The sequence below is a fragment of the Muscardinus avellanarius genome (genome assembly GCF_963383645.1).
Source record: "Muscardinus avellanarius genome assembly, chromosome: 3".
NCBI classification, from domain to species: domain Eukaryota; kingdom Metazoa; phylum Chordata; class Mammalia; order Rodentia; family Gliridae; genus Muscardinus; species Muscardinus avellanarius.
Genome location: NC_137788.1, coordinates 133646503 through 133659577, shown reverse-complemented (window position 1 = coordinate 133659577; position 13075 = coordinate 133646503). Strand labels below are relative to the sequence as shown.

Genomic DNA, 13075 nt, shown 5'->3' with positions numbered 1-13075 from the left:
CCTGGCTTCCTCCCCACCCTCAAGGACACTGCTGTCCAGGACTGTTCTGTACAGGAGGACTCAGTGGGTCTCCTAAGCTGGGGCAGGCCAAGTTGTGTAGGGCATGTGTGACCTCATTCGATATGAAAATAGGTTTTTTGTGTTTTTTTTTTTTTTTTTTTTTGGTGGTACTGGGGGTAGAACTCAGAGGCTTTCTACCTCCGGGCTATACTCCCAGACCTTTTTTTATATTTTATTTGGAAACAGGGTCTCGCTAAGTTGCTGAAAGCCTCACTAAGTAGCTGAGGCTGGCTTCGAACCCGTGCGATCCTTCTGTCTCAGCCTCCCAAGCGCAGAGAGAAAATAGTTTTAAAAAGAAAGAAAAATTAGACGTGAAGCCAGGTGCAACGTTACACACTCCCAGTACTTGGGAGGCTAAGACAGGAGGACCGCAGGTTCAAGGCCAGCATCAGCAACATAGACTCCACAACCTAGTGAGACCTGGTTTCAAAACAAAAAGGACAGGTGTAGCTCAGAGACGGTGCTGCTGGGTACAATCCCCAGCATCACAAGAACAATAAAAGAAGTTTGCCCTCGGCTTTGGAGGCGGAGTCCAGCTGGCAGCGCTGTGCCCGCAGGCTCTAAGAGGCCCTTGGTCTGTTTCAGCTCCTGGTGGGGCGCAGACAGCCTACCTTCCTCGGCTTGTGATCCCCTAGCCTCTCCCTGTACGGTCTGAGGTCCCCACCCCAGGTGACTATCTTAATTATATCTGCAGGGACCCTGTTTCCTAATAAGGTCGCTCAGGTGCCATGGACATGACCAGGAGTCCTGGGGATGCCATTCAGCCCAGCAGAGCTGAGGCGTCTGCTTTCAAGCCCTCCGTTCTAGACCCACGGGGCTGGGACTCCTGGGGCCCAAGGGCCAGCTACTCTGTTAGCCCTGACTGTGGGGCAGAGGCCTTCCTGGGGACATCTTGGCTCCAGAACTGCATGGGGTATGAAGGACTGGGTGGTGCCGGGCTGTGCGTGGCTCCTATTGGACAGTGGGCCTGGGTGGGGCGGTGGAGGGAGGAGGGACTTCCCTGGTCCCTGAGCCCCACCCAAGGGAGTCCAGAGAGTGGGGCAGGGGGAAGTCGTGCCCAGGGGAGGTGCCAGCATTCAAGAATAAAGTGAATAGACTTAGCCCCCAAGTGGTATTGGAGGTGTTTTCTGTTGGTTTCTCTTTTATTTTCATTTTGCCTGAAGGTGGAGCATACACTGTGTGCTGTGCAGCTTAACTGTTTGTTTATTTTTGCAGTACTAGAGATGGAACCCAAGGGCATTTTACCTCCAAGCTATGCCCCCAGCCCTATTTTTTATTCTTTATTTTGAAACAAGGTCTCACTAAGTAGCTGAGGCTCTGTGAACCTCCATCCTCCTGTCTCAGCCTCCCAGGTGCTGGGATTTACAAGCGTGCACCACCACACCCAGCTGTTTATTACTATTTTGAAGTACTGGGGATTGAACCCAGGGCTTGTGTATGCCAGGCAAGTGCCCTACCACTGAGCTGCAGCCCCAGCCCAGCTTGGCGAGGCTTTGCGCAGTGAGCCCTCCCGCAGCCGCCACACTGATGCCGTGTTCCTGGTCATCTGTGACAGCCCTTGGGGACACCTGCAGATGTGAGAGGGAGTGGGAGGGTGTCAGGATGCCACTGGGCACACACTAGCCTAAGCTCAAGGAGAAGGCCCACCTGCCCTAACCTCTTGTCAAAGGTGATTCCAGGGAGCGCATTGGCCTGGATGCTCCTGCACCCCCTTGCTCTCCAGGCCCAGCTCGGCGCCCACCTTTCAAAGCCCAGATGGCTTCTCTCTACTCCCTCTGGCTGATCGGAGCAGGCCTCCTGCCTGCTGCACCTCTGCCCCACAGCCTGGCCTCCTCAGCCCCCAGGGACGAGTCAAGAGCCCTCCAGACAAAATTCTCTGGGTCTAGAAACCTGTATGAAGACCCAGATGTGGTCGTGCCTGTACGCCCAGTACTTAGGAGCCTGAAAGAAGAGGATAGCAATTTCAAGGCCAGCCTCAGCAAGGTCCTGTATCAAAATAAAAAGTAAAAAGGCTAGGGGTGGGCCAGGCGTGGTGGCGCAGGCTTGTAATCCCAGCATTTGGGAGGCGGAGACCGGAGGATCATGGTTCACGGACAGCCCCAGCTACTTAGGCCCTTTGCAACTCAGGGAGATCCTGTTTCAAAAAATATAAAGACTAAAAAATAGGACTGGGGGTGTAGCTCGGAGGTAGAATGATCCTGGGTTCCATCCCCAGGACCACACACACACATAAAAGGCTAGGGGTGTATTTAAGAGGCAGAATGCCCCTAGGTACAATGCCTACTCCAAAAAAGAAAGGGTTTAGAAGTGATGCGGGAGGGAACTGAGGGGAAAGGACTGCCCACATGGGAGGAGGGAGGGACTGGCCACAGACAGGCCAGGTGTCCCGTGCCCTCCTACGGTCAAGCGAGCGTCCTCCCCTCCTCGGGGCACTTGCAGCCCCTCACCAGCACCCACTGGTCCTTTGACGAGGCTGGCAGAAGGCAGGGTTGAGAGCGCTGCAGAAAAGAAGCCAGCCATGGCCGGGGTGGGGGGGTCGTCCACGACGAGGCTGAGGCCCTGGTGTGAATAGCCCCAGCCCTGGCTCTAGGAGCCGCCCATCCTTTGTGGTCAGCGGGCTCCCAGCATCCTCCCCAAAGTCCCCTGAAGGGAACAGAGCAGGCGCAGGCTGAAGACCGGCGTCGAACTGGCCACTTGATTCTCCCAGTAGCTCTAGACTGTAGCCTGGTGAGGAAACTGAGGCACGGGGAAGCACAGTGGCTGGAGGCATCGGAGCAGGAGGAGCCGGTGCTGTAGACGCCCCCGGGATAGGACCCACACAGCTGTCCCAGCTGTGCCATCTTGGCGGGCTCCATCCCTCCCAAGGGGCAGGGTGACAAGCCTGCGCAGAGCCAGGTGTGCGGTGCCCGACACCAACAAGCAGCTCGTCACTGTCCCAGCTGAGCCCCAGGAAAGAGAGAAGGTCCCCGAGGCGGCCAGCCACCCCCCAGGCCCCCTTTCCTTGCTCCACTGACCCCTTCGTGGAATCCGGAGATTTCTGGACAAATATTGGAGTGTTTCCAGTTGCTACAGAGCATCAGCCTCCAGAGACGGGGACCCCAAGTCCTGTGGAAGTTCTTTTCCAAGCCATTTCCTCAAAATCAACCTGCTGGGGCTGGCCAGGCGTCTGTGCACGGAGCTGGAATCTGACCCCGTGGCGCGCAGCCCGGTCTCCATGGCAGCTGAGGCTTTATTACTGGGGCCTCCACCCAGCCTGGCGGACTTTCAACTGAAAGCCAGAAGAAAAGGAAGACAGAGCTCAGTACCAGGAGCAGCCAGAGCCCCAGGAGCAGCCAGAGCCCCGCAATGGTGAGTGGGACTCTGCCTGCCACGTCTCGGCCGGGTGGGGAGTGGGGAGGCCTCTAATGGTGTCTCTCTGTTTTCCTCTCCCTGCTACAGGCCAAGTTTCTTTCCCAGGACCAGATTAATGGTAGGTTGTGTTTGCCCTTTAATTAGCAACTCCCAGCAAAATATGGGTCTCATTAGCCAATTTGTCCCTCTGCTCTTTTGTTAGTGGGAAGAGAGGTAGGGGGTGAGCTGGGCCCACCCACAGCACAGGGCCGGCGCTGCAGGGGCACTGCCACTCCGAGGGGCTGAGCCTCAGGTGGACGGCTAGCTTTATGTTGTCAGTGCGCTTTGCAAGCCGGGTCACGGAAGAGGGCTGGCCAGGGCTCCTCCAGACCCTGGAGAAGGAGGATAGGGTTGGAGAGAGACCATTAATGCTGTAGCTGAAAAAGAGGGGGCTTTGTACTTGGGGAAGGTAGAAAAGAGTCCAGGCCTGTGCCCTTGGGCAGGCTATTTCTCTCTGGGCCTCAGTTTTTCCATCTATAAGGCAGGGGAGTCAGCTGGGATCCCTTCGGCCTGGTTTGGATATGAGCACTTTATTCTCTGGGCTGTTTCCATGAGGTTAAGAGTGGAGGGTTGGGTTACACAGAACTCCTCAGCCTGGCCAAGGGCTCCTGAGAACCTGCAGGGGGCTGGAGCCTCTGGATGCGACCGCTATTCCTCGAGGCTGTGCCCGCAAGTGACAGAATGGGTCTGGTAGTCCACCCCTGTGCCCACTCCTCCAGATGTCTACTCAGATGCCCCTCCCTGAACACTGGAGAGAAAACTGCAGGCAGCGGGGGCCCAGGGCAGGCTTCTGTGGACACTAGAAGTGGCTTCCTGTTACCCAGGCAGGGACTCCAGAGTTCTGGGCACCCAGAGCTCAGTCTAGAAGGGAGGTGGGGGTGCAGGCTGCAGATGGACCCCTGACTCCCTACCGCAAAACCAAGGATTAACAACAAAGGAGGCAGACCTGGGAACTCAAAGCGCCAGGCCCAGGATAGGGCTTCTCTTCCCAGCTCTAAAGGTGAAGCTGGGCATGGTGGTGCACGCTTGTAATCCCAGCATTTGGGAGGCTGAGACAGGACAATCGTGGTTCACAGACAGCCTCAGCTCCTTAGTGAGGCCTTTTGCAACTCAGTGAGATCCTGCTTCAAAATAAAGAATAAATGCCGGGCGTGGTGGCGCATGCTTGTAATCCCCGAGCTTGGGAGGCAGAGACAGGAGGATCGCGCAGGTTCGAAGCCAGCCGTGCTGGCTTAAGAGACCCTGTTTCCAAATTTTTTAAAAAAGTATGAAAATAGGTCTGGGAGTGTAGCCCAGAGGTAGAAGGGTTTCCAGGAACCCCAGTACCACCAAATAAATAAAGAAGAAAGAAAGAAAGAAAGAAAGAAAGAAAGAAAGAAAGAAAGAAAGAAAGAAAGAAAGAAAAACAGGGCAGGGGGTGTCGCTCAGAAGTAGAATTCCCCTGGGTTCCATCCCCAGTACTACAATAAAAGTAAGTAAATAAATAAATGTGATAATGGCCAGCTCAGGCTGAAGTCCGGCCCCAGCCTCAGTGTGCCCACCCACACCTGGGCATGGGGCTCACTGCCCACCCTCCAGGGGCCTCTGAGACTCACAGAATGGGAGAAGGTGATTTCTCTTTGTACTCCAGTGTCTACAGACACCAAGAAAGTGCCCACCAATGTCTAAGGAATGAGAGACTGGACAGGGACGGTGGGAAAAGCAGGGGCACTGGAGGCTGCAGCCGGGGTTCCAGCCCCTCCGAGCTCTGTCTCCTCATCTGTGCAGTAGAATAGCGCTACCTCAGCAGGCTGCTCTGAGCCAAGGCAGAGGGGATCATGCCGGTCACACACTTGACGTGACATTTTCAGGAATCTTCCAAGCTGGATTTTTTAAAAAGACAGCCATTATTGCTAGGCATGGTGGCACACGCTAGTAATCCCCGTGCTTGGGAGGCAGAGACAGGAGGATCGCACAGGTTCGAAGCCAGTCACGCTGGCTTAAGAGACTCTGTTTTCAAATAAAAAGTATAAAATAGGTTAGGGAGTGTAGCCCGGAGGTAGGAGGGCTTCCAGGAACCCCAGTACCACCAAAAAACAAAAACAAACAAACAAAAAACAGCCATTATTAAATAACATAGGCTCCTGGGTGTGGTGGCGCACGCTTGTAATCCCAGGACTCAGGAGGCTGAGACAAGAGGATCTCAGGTTCTCAGTCAGCCTCAGCTACTTAGTGAGGCTCTCTGCAACTTAGTGATATCCTGTTTTCAAATAAAATATAAAATAAGTCTGGGGGTATAGCCCCGAGGTAGACTACCTCTGGGTTCCATCCCCAGTACCACACACACAATAATAATAATTTTAAAAAAACTTAAAAACATAGGCTCAAGCCAGGTGTGGTGGTGCACACTTGTAATTCCAGCATTCGGGAGGCTAAGACAGGATGATAGTTGTTCACAGACAGCCTCAGCTACTTAGTGAGGCCCTTTACAACTCAGTGAGACCCTATTTCAAAATAAAGATTAAAAAATAGGGCTGAGGATATAACTCAGAGGTAGAATGACCCTGGGTTCCATCCCCAGTACCACAAAAAGGAAGAAAGAAAGCAAGAAAGCAAGCAAGCAAGAAAGAAAGAAAGAAAGAAAGAAAGAGAAAGGAAAGGGAAAAGGAAAAGAAAAAATAGGCTCAGCTGGGCATGGTGGCACATACCTGTACTTGGGAAACTCAGACAGGAGGATCACAGGTTTGAAGCCAACCTCAGCAGTTTAGTGAGACTGTGTATCAAAATTAAAAATAAGCCGGGCGTGGTGGCTCACGCTTGTAATCCCAGTACTTGGGAGGCTGAGACAGGAGGACCACACAGGCTTGAAGCCAGCCTCGGCTACTTAGTGAGGTTCTCAGCTACATAGTGAGACCCTGTTTCTAATAAAATATATTTAAAAAAAACAGGTCTGGGAGTATAGCCCAGAAGTAGAAAGCCCCTGGGTTCCATCCCCAGCACCACACACACACACACATACACACACACACACACACACACATTAAAAATAAAAAGGGCTGGTAGTGGGGTATAGCTCAGAGGCAGAAAGTCCCCGGTTCAATTCCCTGTGTCCGCACATACACACTTGGGGGTTCAAGGGCTGTGCGTATGTGTATGTAGAGGTTCAAACAATATTCCAAGCTTACAGGAAGCCGAGAAGACAGCCCCACTTCGTTCAGTCATGACGAAGATTTGAAATAAGTTTCAATTTAATGAATATATTTGTACCAGGGTGAGAAGCAGCTTCACAGTAGATCACTTAGCAGATATGATGACAGTACAATTCCAGCTCACTGGAAAAGAATCACGGGGTTTTGACATGATTTGACAAGTGAAGCTGGCGAGATGCCTCGTTTGTCAAATCCCAGTTGCACCTGAACGCTAGGCGAGCGGCAAATACACGAGCTGGCAACACTACTAGTGATAATTAATTGGCTTATAATAAAAAGCATCGCAGCCGGGCGTGGGGGCGCACGCTTGTCATCCCAGCATTTGGGAGGCTGAGACAGGAAGGTCATGGTTCGCGGCCAGCCTCAGCTACTGAGTGAGGCCCTCTGCAACTCAGTGAGACCCTGTTTCAAATTAAAGAATAAAAAATGGGACTGGGGTGCAGTTTGGAGGTCGAATGCCCCTGGGTTCCATTCCTAGTGCCACACAAAAAAAGTCTTGCGTATTTTATTGTGAGTGAGTGAAGCACACGGTTCGTGTCTGCAAGGCGCGTCATCAGCAAGCTCGCGCATCCAGAGCTGATTGCTGACCGGTCTCCAGCGTATCCTGGACCTGGGGGCGGGCGTCTCCTTCTGGTCCGGGGCATTTGCAGTTTCCTGCGGGAAAACCCTAAAGGGGATTTTTATTTATTTATTTATTTATTTATTTATTTATTTATTATTTTTGTGGTACTGGGGATGGAACCCAGGGGCTTTGTACCCCCGGGCTATGCTCCCAAACCTATTTTATACTTTATTTGGAAACAGGGTCTCACCAAGCTGTTGAGAGCCTCACTCAGTAGCTGAGGCTGGCTTCGAACCTGTGCGATCCTCCTGTCTCAGCCTCCTAAGCGCGGGGATTACAAGCGTGCGCCACCACGCCCGGCTTTAAAGCAGATTTTTTGTGGTTTCTTTCTCTGGGCCAGCTCTGCTCCAGGCATTAGAGATGGGGGGGGCACAGTAGAACAAAACCCCTCCCCTAGGGTCACAGTGGGAGGATAGCAAGGGCCTAGGAAGATGGAGAAGACAGGTTCATGAGGCTGGGAGGAGGAAGAGTGCTGCAGGCTGTCCCTGAGTTGCAGAGGGCCTCACTAAGTAGCTGAGGCTGTCTGTGAATCGCAATCCTCCTGCCTCAGCCCCCCTAATGCTGGGATTACAAGCGTGCGCCACCACGCCCAGCTCACAAATACTTTTTTAGTGTAAGTATAACCCACACACAACTGGGGACATTTATACTCCAGTATAATTAATTCAGTGTAACCTGGCAGTTTTCTTTTGCTCTACCTGGAGACAGACCCTGGGGAGGAGCCAGAGTAAGGGGACGATTACTGGGGGGCGCTGGGAGGAGCTCAGTGGTAGAGCACTTGCTTAACATGCTCCAGGCGGGGGTTTGAGCCCTAGAACCACACAAGGAAGGGGTGGGGGTGAGCTGAGCCTTTGGGGAGGGGGCTGTGTGGGGGGCAGGGTGGAGAGTGGACGAGGTCACCGCTCTCCCTTCTGCACTGTCCAGAGTACAAGGAATGCTTCTCCCTGTACGACAAGCAGCAGAGGGGGAAGATAAAGGCCGCTGACCTCCTGGTGGCCATGCGGTGCCTGGGGGCCAGCCCGACGCCGGGGGAGGCGCAGCGGCACCTGCAGACCCACGGGATAGGTGAGTGGGCCTGGCTGGCGGTGGGGAGCCGCGCCCCTGGCTGGGTGTGCCCTGCCTCACCCATCTCACAGAGACACCCCATCCAAAGGATCAGAACCCGTAGGAAAACGGGCTCTGGAGAGCCCACGTTTTTTTTCTAGAGAACCTTCCTCCTTGGGTAGGGCTGGGGATGTACTTCAGAGGCAGAATGCCCTGGGTTCAATCTTCAGTACCACAAACATAAATAACATTTAAAAATAAATTCAAAATGTAAAAAGGGCTCAAAGGGCATCTCAGAGGTGGAATGGCCCTGGGTCCAATCCTCAGTATCCCCCTCCCCCGTGGAGGGGTTGCTGTTGGGGGATATAAAGCCTGTCCAGTCCCGTGACTGATCGTGGTGGGAACTCGCCCCCCGGGGCTGCGTCCTCACTGGGACCACCGTCACCGCCACCGCCACTGTCAGCGTGCTCCTGCGTGAGGGGCCCTGGAGCTGGACTCCCAGCCCCCCCCCCCCGTTCACTCTGCTGCTTCTGGGGGGTTCCTAGACAGAAACGGAGAGCTGGATTTTTCCACCTTCCTGACCATTATGCACACGCAAATAAAACAAGAGGACCCAAAGAAAGAAATTCTTCTGGCCATGCTGATGGCGGACAAGGAGAAGAAAGGTTACATCCTGGCGTCTGATCTGCGCTCAAAACTCATGAAACTGGGGGAGAAGCTCACCCACAGGGAAGGTAACGGCCTGGCCCCGTCCCCCACATGGGCGGGCAGGGTGACACCAAAGCCCCTCGGTTTCCCAGGTTGTGCTGACGCTGCAGCGGGGGCAGTGCCAGAAGCCCTGAGCGGGTTCACACTGACCAGCTGAGGGCGGGCTGGGCCCCGGGCAGGGCGTCAGCTGGAGAAAGCCCGGCTGGGGTCCCACGGGCAGCTGTGGCCACCGCCCAGCCTCGCCCTGGGCCTGAGCGCTCACTGGGTCTTCAGTTAGTGCACAGGTTCCTGGGGAGCTGACCAGGGTGCACGCCGATGGGGAGCAGTTCATAGTCGATCAGGAGCGGACCTAGGAGACCCCTCTCCCCAGCACAGCTGGCTCTGGCGGGCAGCGGGTACCCTTTCCTAGTTGGGATGCTAGCAACTCTAAGAGATCCAGGAGAGGAGGACGCTGAGGGGCCTTTGTGGGAACAGCTGGAGCAGCAGCCCTGGCCATAGCACCCCGAGGCCGGGGGAGCCCGTCCCAGAGTCCATGTCTACTGGGGCCCAGTGTCTAGTTCAGCAGCCCAGCTTGCCTGTGCCTGGAGCACGAAGACTGGGCTGGGCCACAAGTGGGTGCCCAAAAAAGGCTTCGATGACCACTGGCCAAATTACGGCAAACCACTGGCGGGCTTAGAGGTTGCAGCTGAATTGATTCCTGGCTCCTCTGGGGACCACAGGTGGGCTTCTCTCCCTCGGTTTCCTTGCTGGCAAGCAGGTGGTAACGGAGGATTTCTCCAAGAGCTCACTCCCTAGAAACCCTGCTCAGATTCTCTCTGCCCTCCCAAAGGCACAGAACAAGCATTTTTTTTTGGTGGTACTGGGGTACCTGGAAGCCCTTCTACCTCTGGGCTACACTCCCAGACCTATTTTTTAATATTTTTTTTTAATTTGGAAACAGGGTCTCTTAAGCCAGTGAGGCTGGCTCTGAACCAGCGCGATTCTCCTGTCTCCGCCTCCCAAGCGCGGGGATTACAAGCGTGCGTCACCACGCTAGAACAAACATTTAAAAACAGCATGCGGGCAGGCCAGCCCTGTTCCCCGCCTCCCAGGCGGGCGGCCAGCGGATCCCATTTTTCATTGTTGCTGTTTTCTTGCGAACAGGGGAAAGGGCTGTCCTCACTTCCCATGTTCAGGGATGCTGCGGCCCTCCAGGCCCCAGCTGGAGTGTGAGCAGAGAGGGCGGCGGGGCCTTGATTGACTCTTGTGGTCAGCAATCTCTGGCCAAAGCAACACTGTGGCCCCCAGACTCACACCTCCTGTGGAACCTGCAGAGATATTTCAGACACACTGGGGGACATCAGTTTCCTCCTACTTTCTGTAGCAGATAGGAAGGAGGAAACTAGAAGCAGGAACCCATTATCCTAGGTGATTAAAGGAAATGTTCAGGTTTATTTATTTATTTCTGTGGTACTGGGGATGGAACCCAGGGTCATTCTACCTCCGAGCTGCACCCCCAGCCTATTTTTTATTCTTTATTTTGCAACAGGGTCTTACTGAGTTGTGGAGGGCCTCAGTAGGTAGCTGAGGCTGTCCACAAACTGCGATCTTCCTGTCTCAACCTCCTGAATGCTGGGATTACAAGCGTGCACCACCATGCACAGCAGGTTTATTTATTTTATTTATTTAATTTATTTATTGCGGTACTGGGGGTTGAAGTCGGGGGTGCTTTGCCACTGAGCAACACCCCTAGCCCATTTATTTATTTATTTAGTGTTTTTTTTGCGGGTATTCCACCTCCGAGCTACATGCCCTGCCCTATTTTTTATTCTTTATTTTGAAACAGGATCTCACTAAGTTGTAAGGGCTTTACTAAGTAGCTGAGGCTGTCCGCAAACCGTGATCCTCCAGTCTCAGCCTCCCAAATGCTGGGATTAGAAGCGTGTACCACCACACCCGGCTTCTTAGCCCATTTATTTATTTATTTATTATTTATTTATTTATTTATTTATTTGCGGGTCTGGGGATGGAACACAGGGGCATTCGACCTTCAAGTTACACCCTCAGCCTTATTTTTTCTTCTTTATTTTGAAACAGGGTCTCACTGAGTTGCAGAGGGCCTCACTAAGTAGCTGAGGCTGTCTGCGAACCGCGATCCTCTGGTCTCAGCCTCCCAAATGCTGGGATTACAAGCGTGCGCCACCACGCCCGGTTTCCTTAGCCCTTTTAATTTTACAAAAAATTTTGAGATAAGGTCTCCTTAAATTGCTGAATCTGTGACCCTCCCATCTCAGCCAAGTACAGGCATTTTTTTAAAATTAGGAAGTGTCCTTGGAACAGCTGGAGAAGGCTGCCAGGGACCGCTGGCTTCAGCACCTTGGTGGTCGGTCACCAGGTGAGACTGGCATCAGAGGCCAGCACACCGCTGGGATGGCTGCCCCCTGCAGGCTGCCCAGGGTGGTGCGGCTGGCGTCAGGGGGCGCTGGGCCCCTCCACCCACTGGTGGAAGGGTAGACGCTTTCCCATGAAATAAGATAAATTACAGTCTCCAACATTCTAAAAATACTCATAACCACTGTCAGCATAGGCCGAGCGTAGTAATTAGGCTTGCGAGGACGTTGAGTGGACAAGCCGAGCGCGCCTTCCCACTGCCCAGGATTGTGCGGAGGCGCCTAGGGCCCAGGAGGTAGACGCAGGTGAGGATGGTCCAAAGGTGGGCGGGCCCTGAGGGGTCATGGTGCGAGAGGATGCGCCGAAACGGCTCTGCTAGCCAGCGCCTGGGACAAGCTAGTATTTTGTTCCAGGAATCCAGAACAAGAAGAATCAATGAAGTGGGGTTTTAGGGAGCAACGTTGAACAGTGGCAGCTTTGTAAGCATTTGTACTTTAGTTTAATTTATTTTTCTCTGCTGGAGATGGACCCCAGGGTCTCACGCAGGCTAGGCATGTGCTCTACCACAGAGCTATCCTCCTACTTCTTCTTTATTTTTTTTTTTTGGTATGGGGAATTGAACCTAGGGGGTGTTCTACCTCCAAGCTACACCCCCAGCCCTATTTTTTATTTTTATTTTTATTTTTTGTGGCACTGGTACTGGGGATGGAACCCAGGGGCATTCTACCTCTGAGCTACCCCCCCCCCCGACTTATCTTCTTTATTTTGAAACAGGATCTCAGTGAGTTGCAAAGGGCCTCACGAAGTAGCTGAGGCTGGCCTCGAACTTGCAATCTTCCTGTCTCAGCCTCCCAAGTACTGGGATTACAAGCGTGCGCTACCGCGCCTGGCTGCCCTGCACCTTTCTGAGGTAAAGGTAGCAGACAGCAGCTCTCCCTAGGTCCTCTCTTGGTGTGGGGGCAGGCGTGGTGAGAACTGAGACTGAGAGAAGGCGGGAAGGTGAGAGCCAGGCCCCAGCCTGGGGCGGCGCAGCCCGGGATGCAGCTGCTCAGGATGCCCACGCTGCCAGAGGCCGGGGGTGGGCAGAACAGCCAGGCCAGAGGCTTCTATAAATAGAGGCCAGAGGTCAGAGGTCTTTCCATGAAAGCGCACAGTGGCCAGTGTGCTTGCCCATGCACAGCCTCCTGAAAGCCTGCAAACTGACCTGTCTGTTCTCTCTGCTTTACTCCCTGGTTCCTGGGCACTAGAGCCGCGGAGGAGCCCCAACCTTCAAAGAACTCCATGCGGTATCAGGTAACACCAAAGCCAAACTGAAAAACTAATGTGATTTATTGCAGTGGAGGATCTTTTCAAGGAAGCAAATATCGAACCAAATGGCATGGTGAAGTATGACGAATTTATCCAGAAGATCACCCTTCCCATGCAGGACTACTGAGCGGCGGGTGCAGGACAGCCCCCCTGCGCCCCAAGACCGCGACGGGCTTGTTGATTGAAAAGGACACCTTTCCTTTCACTCTAGTGAGGTGGAGACCACAGTAAGACATCACCCAACTGTCGCAGGGTAACTGGCTCTGAATGATTATGGCCATCCTGCCAGCTCGGCTCTAATAAAAGACCCAGATTGAGTTTAATCACCCCGAGTCCAGTCTTCACGGTGTGGAAAGGCCAGGCGATGGAGGGCACACCGTTTAGC

At 53.6% G+C, this 13075-nt stretch overlaps 1 protein-coding gene across 1 annotated transcript; it reads left to right on the top strand.

Moving 5' to 3' along the window:
- Positions 1-3274: 3274 nt before the first annotated feature.
- On the top strand, positions 3275-12817 carry CALML4 (calmodulin like 4; the record flags this gene model as incomplete). The annotated part of the gene is given in 6 exon segments (XM_080692846.1): positions 3275-3340; positions 3343-3408; positions 3499-3529; positions 8185-8325; positions 8850-9038; positions 12720-12817. Coding segments are annotated over 6 exon segments (591 nt in total).
- Between the last annotated feature and the right edge of the window lie 258 nt (positions 12818-13075).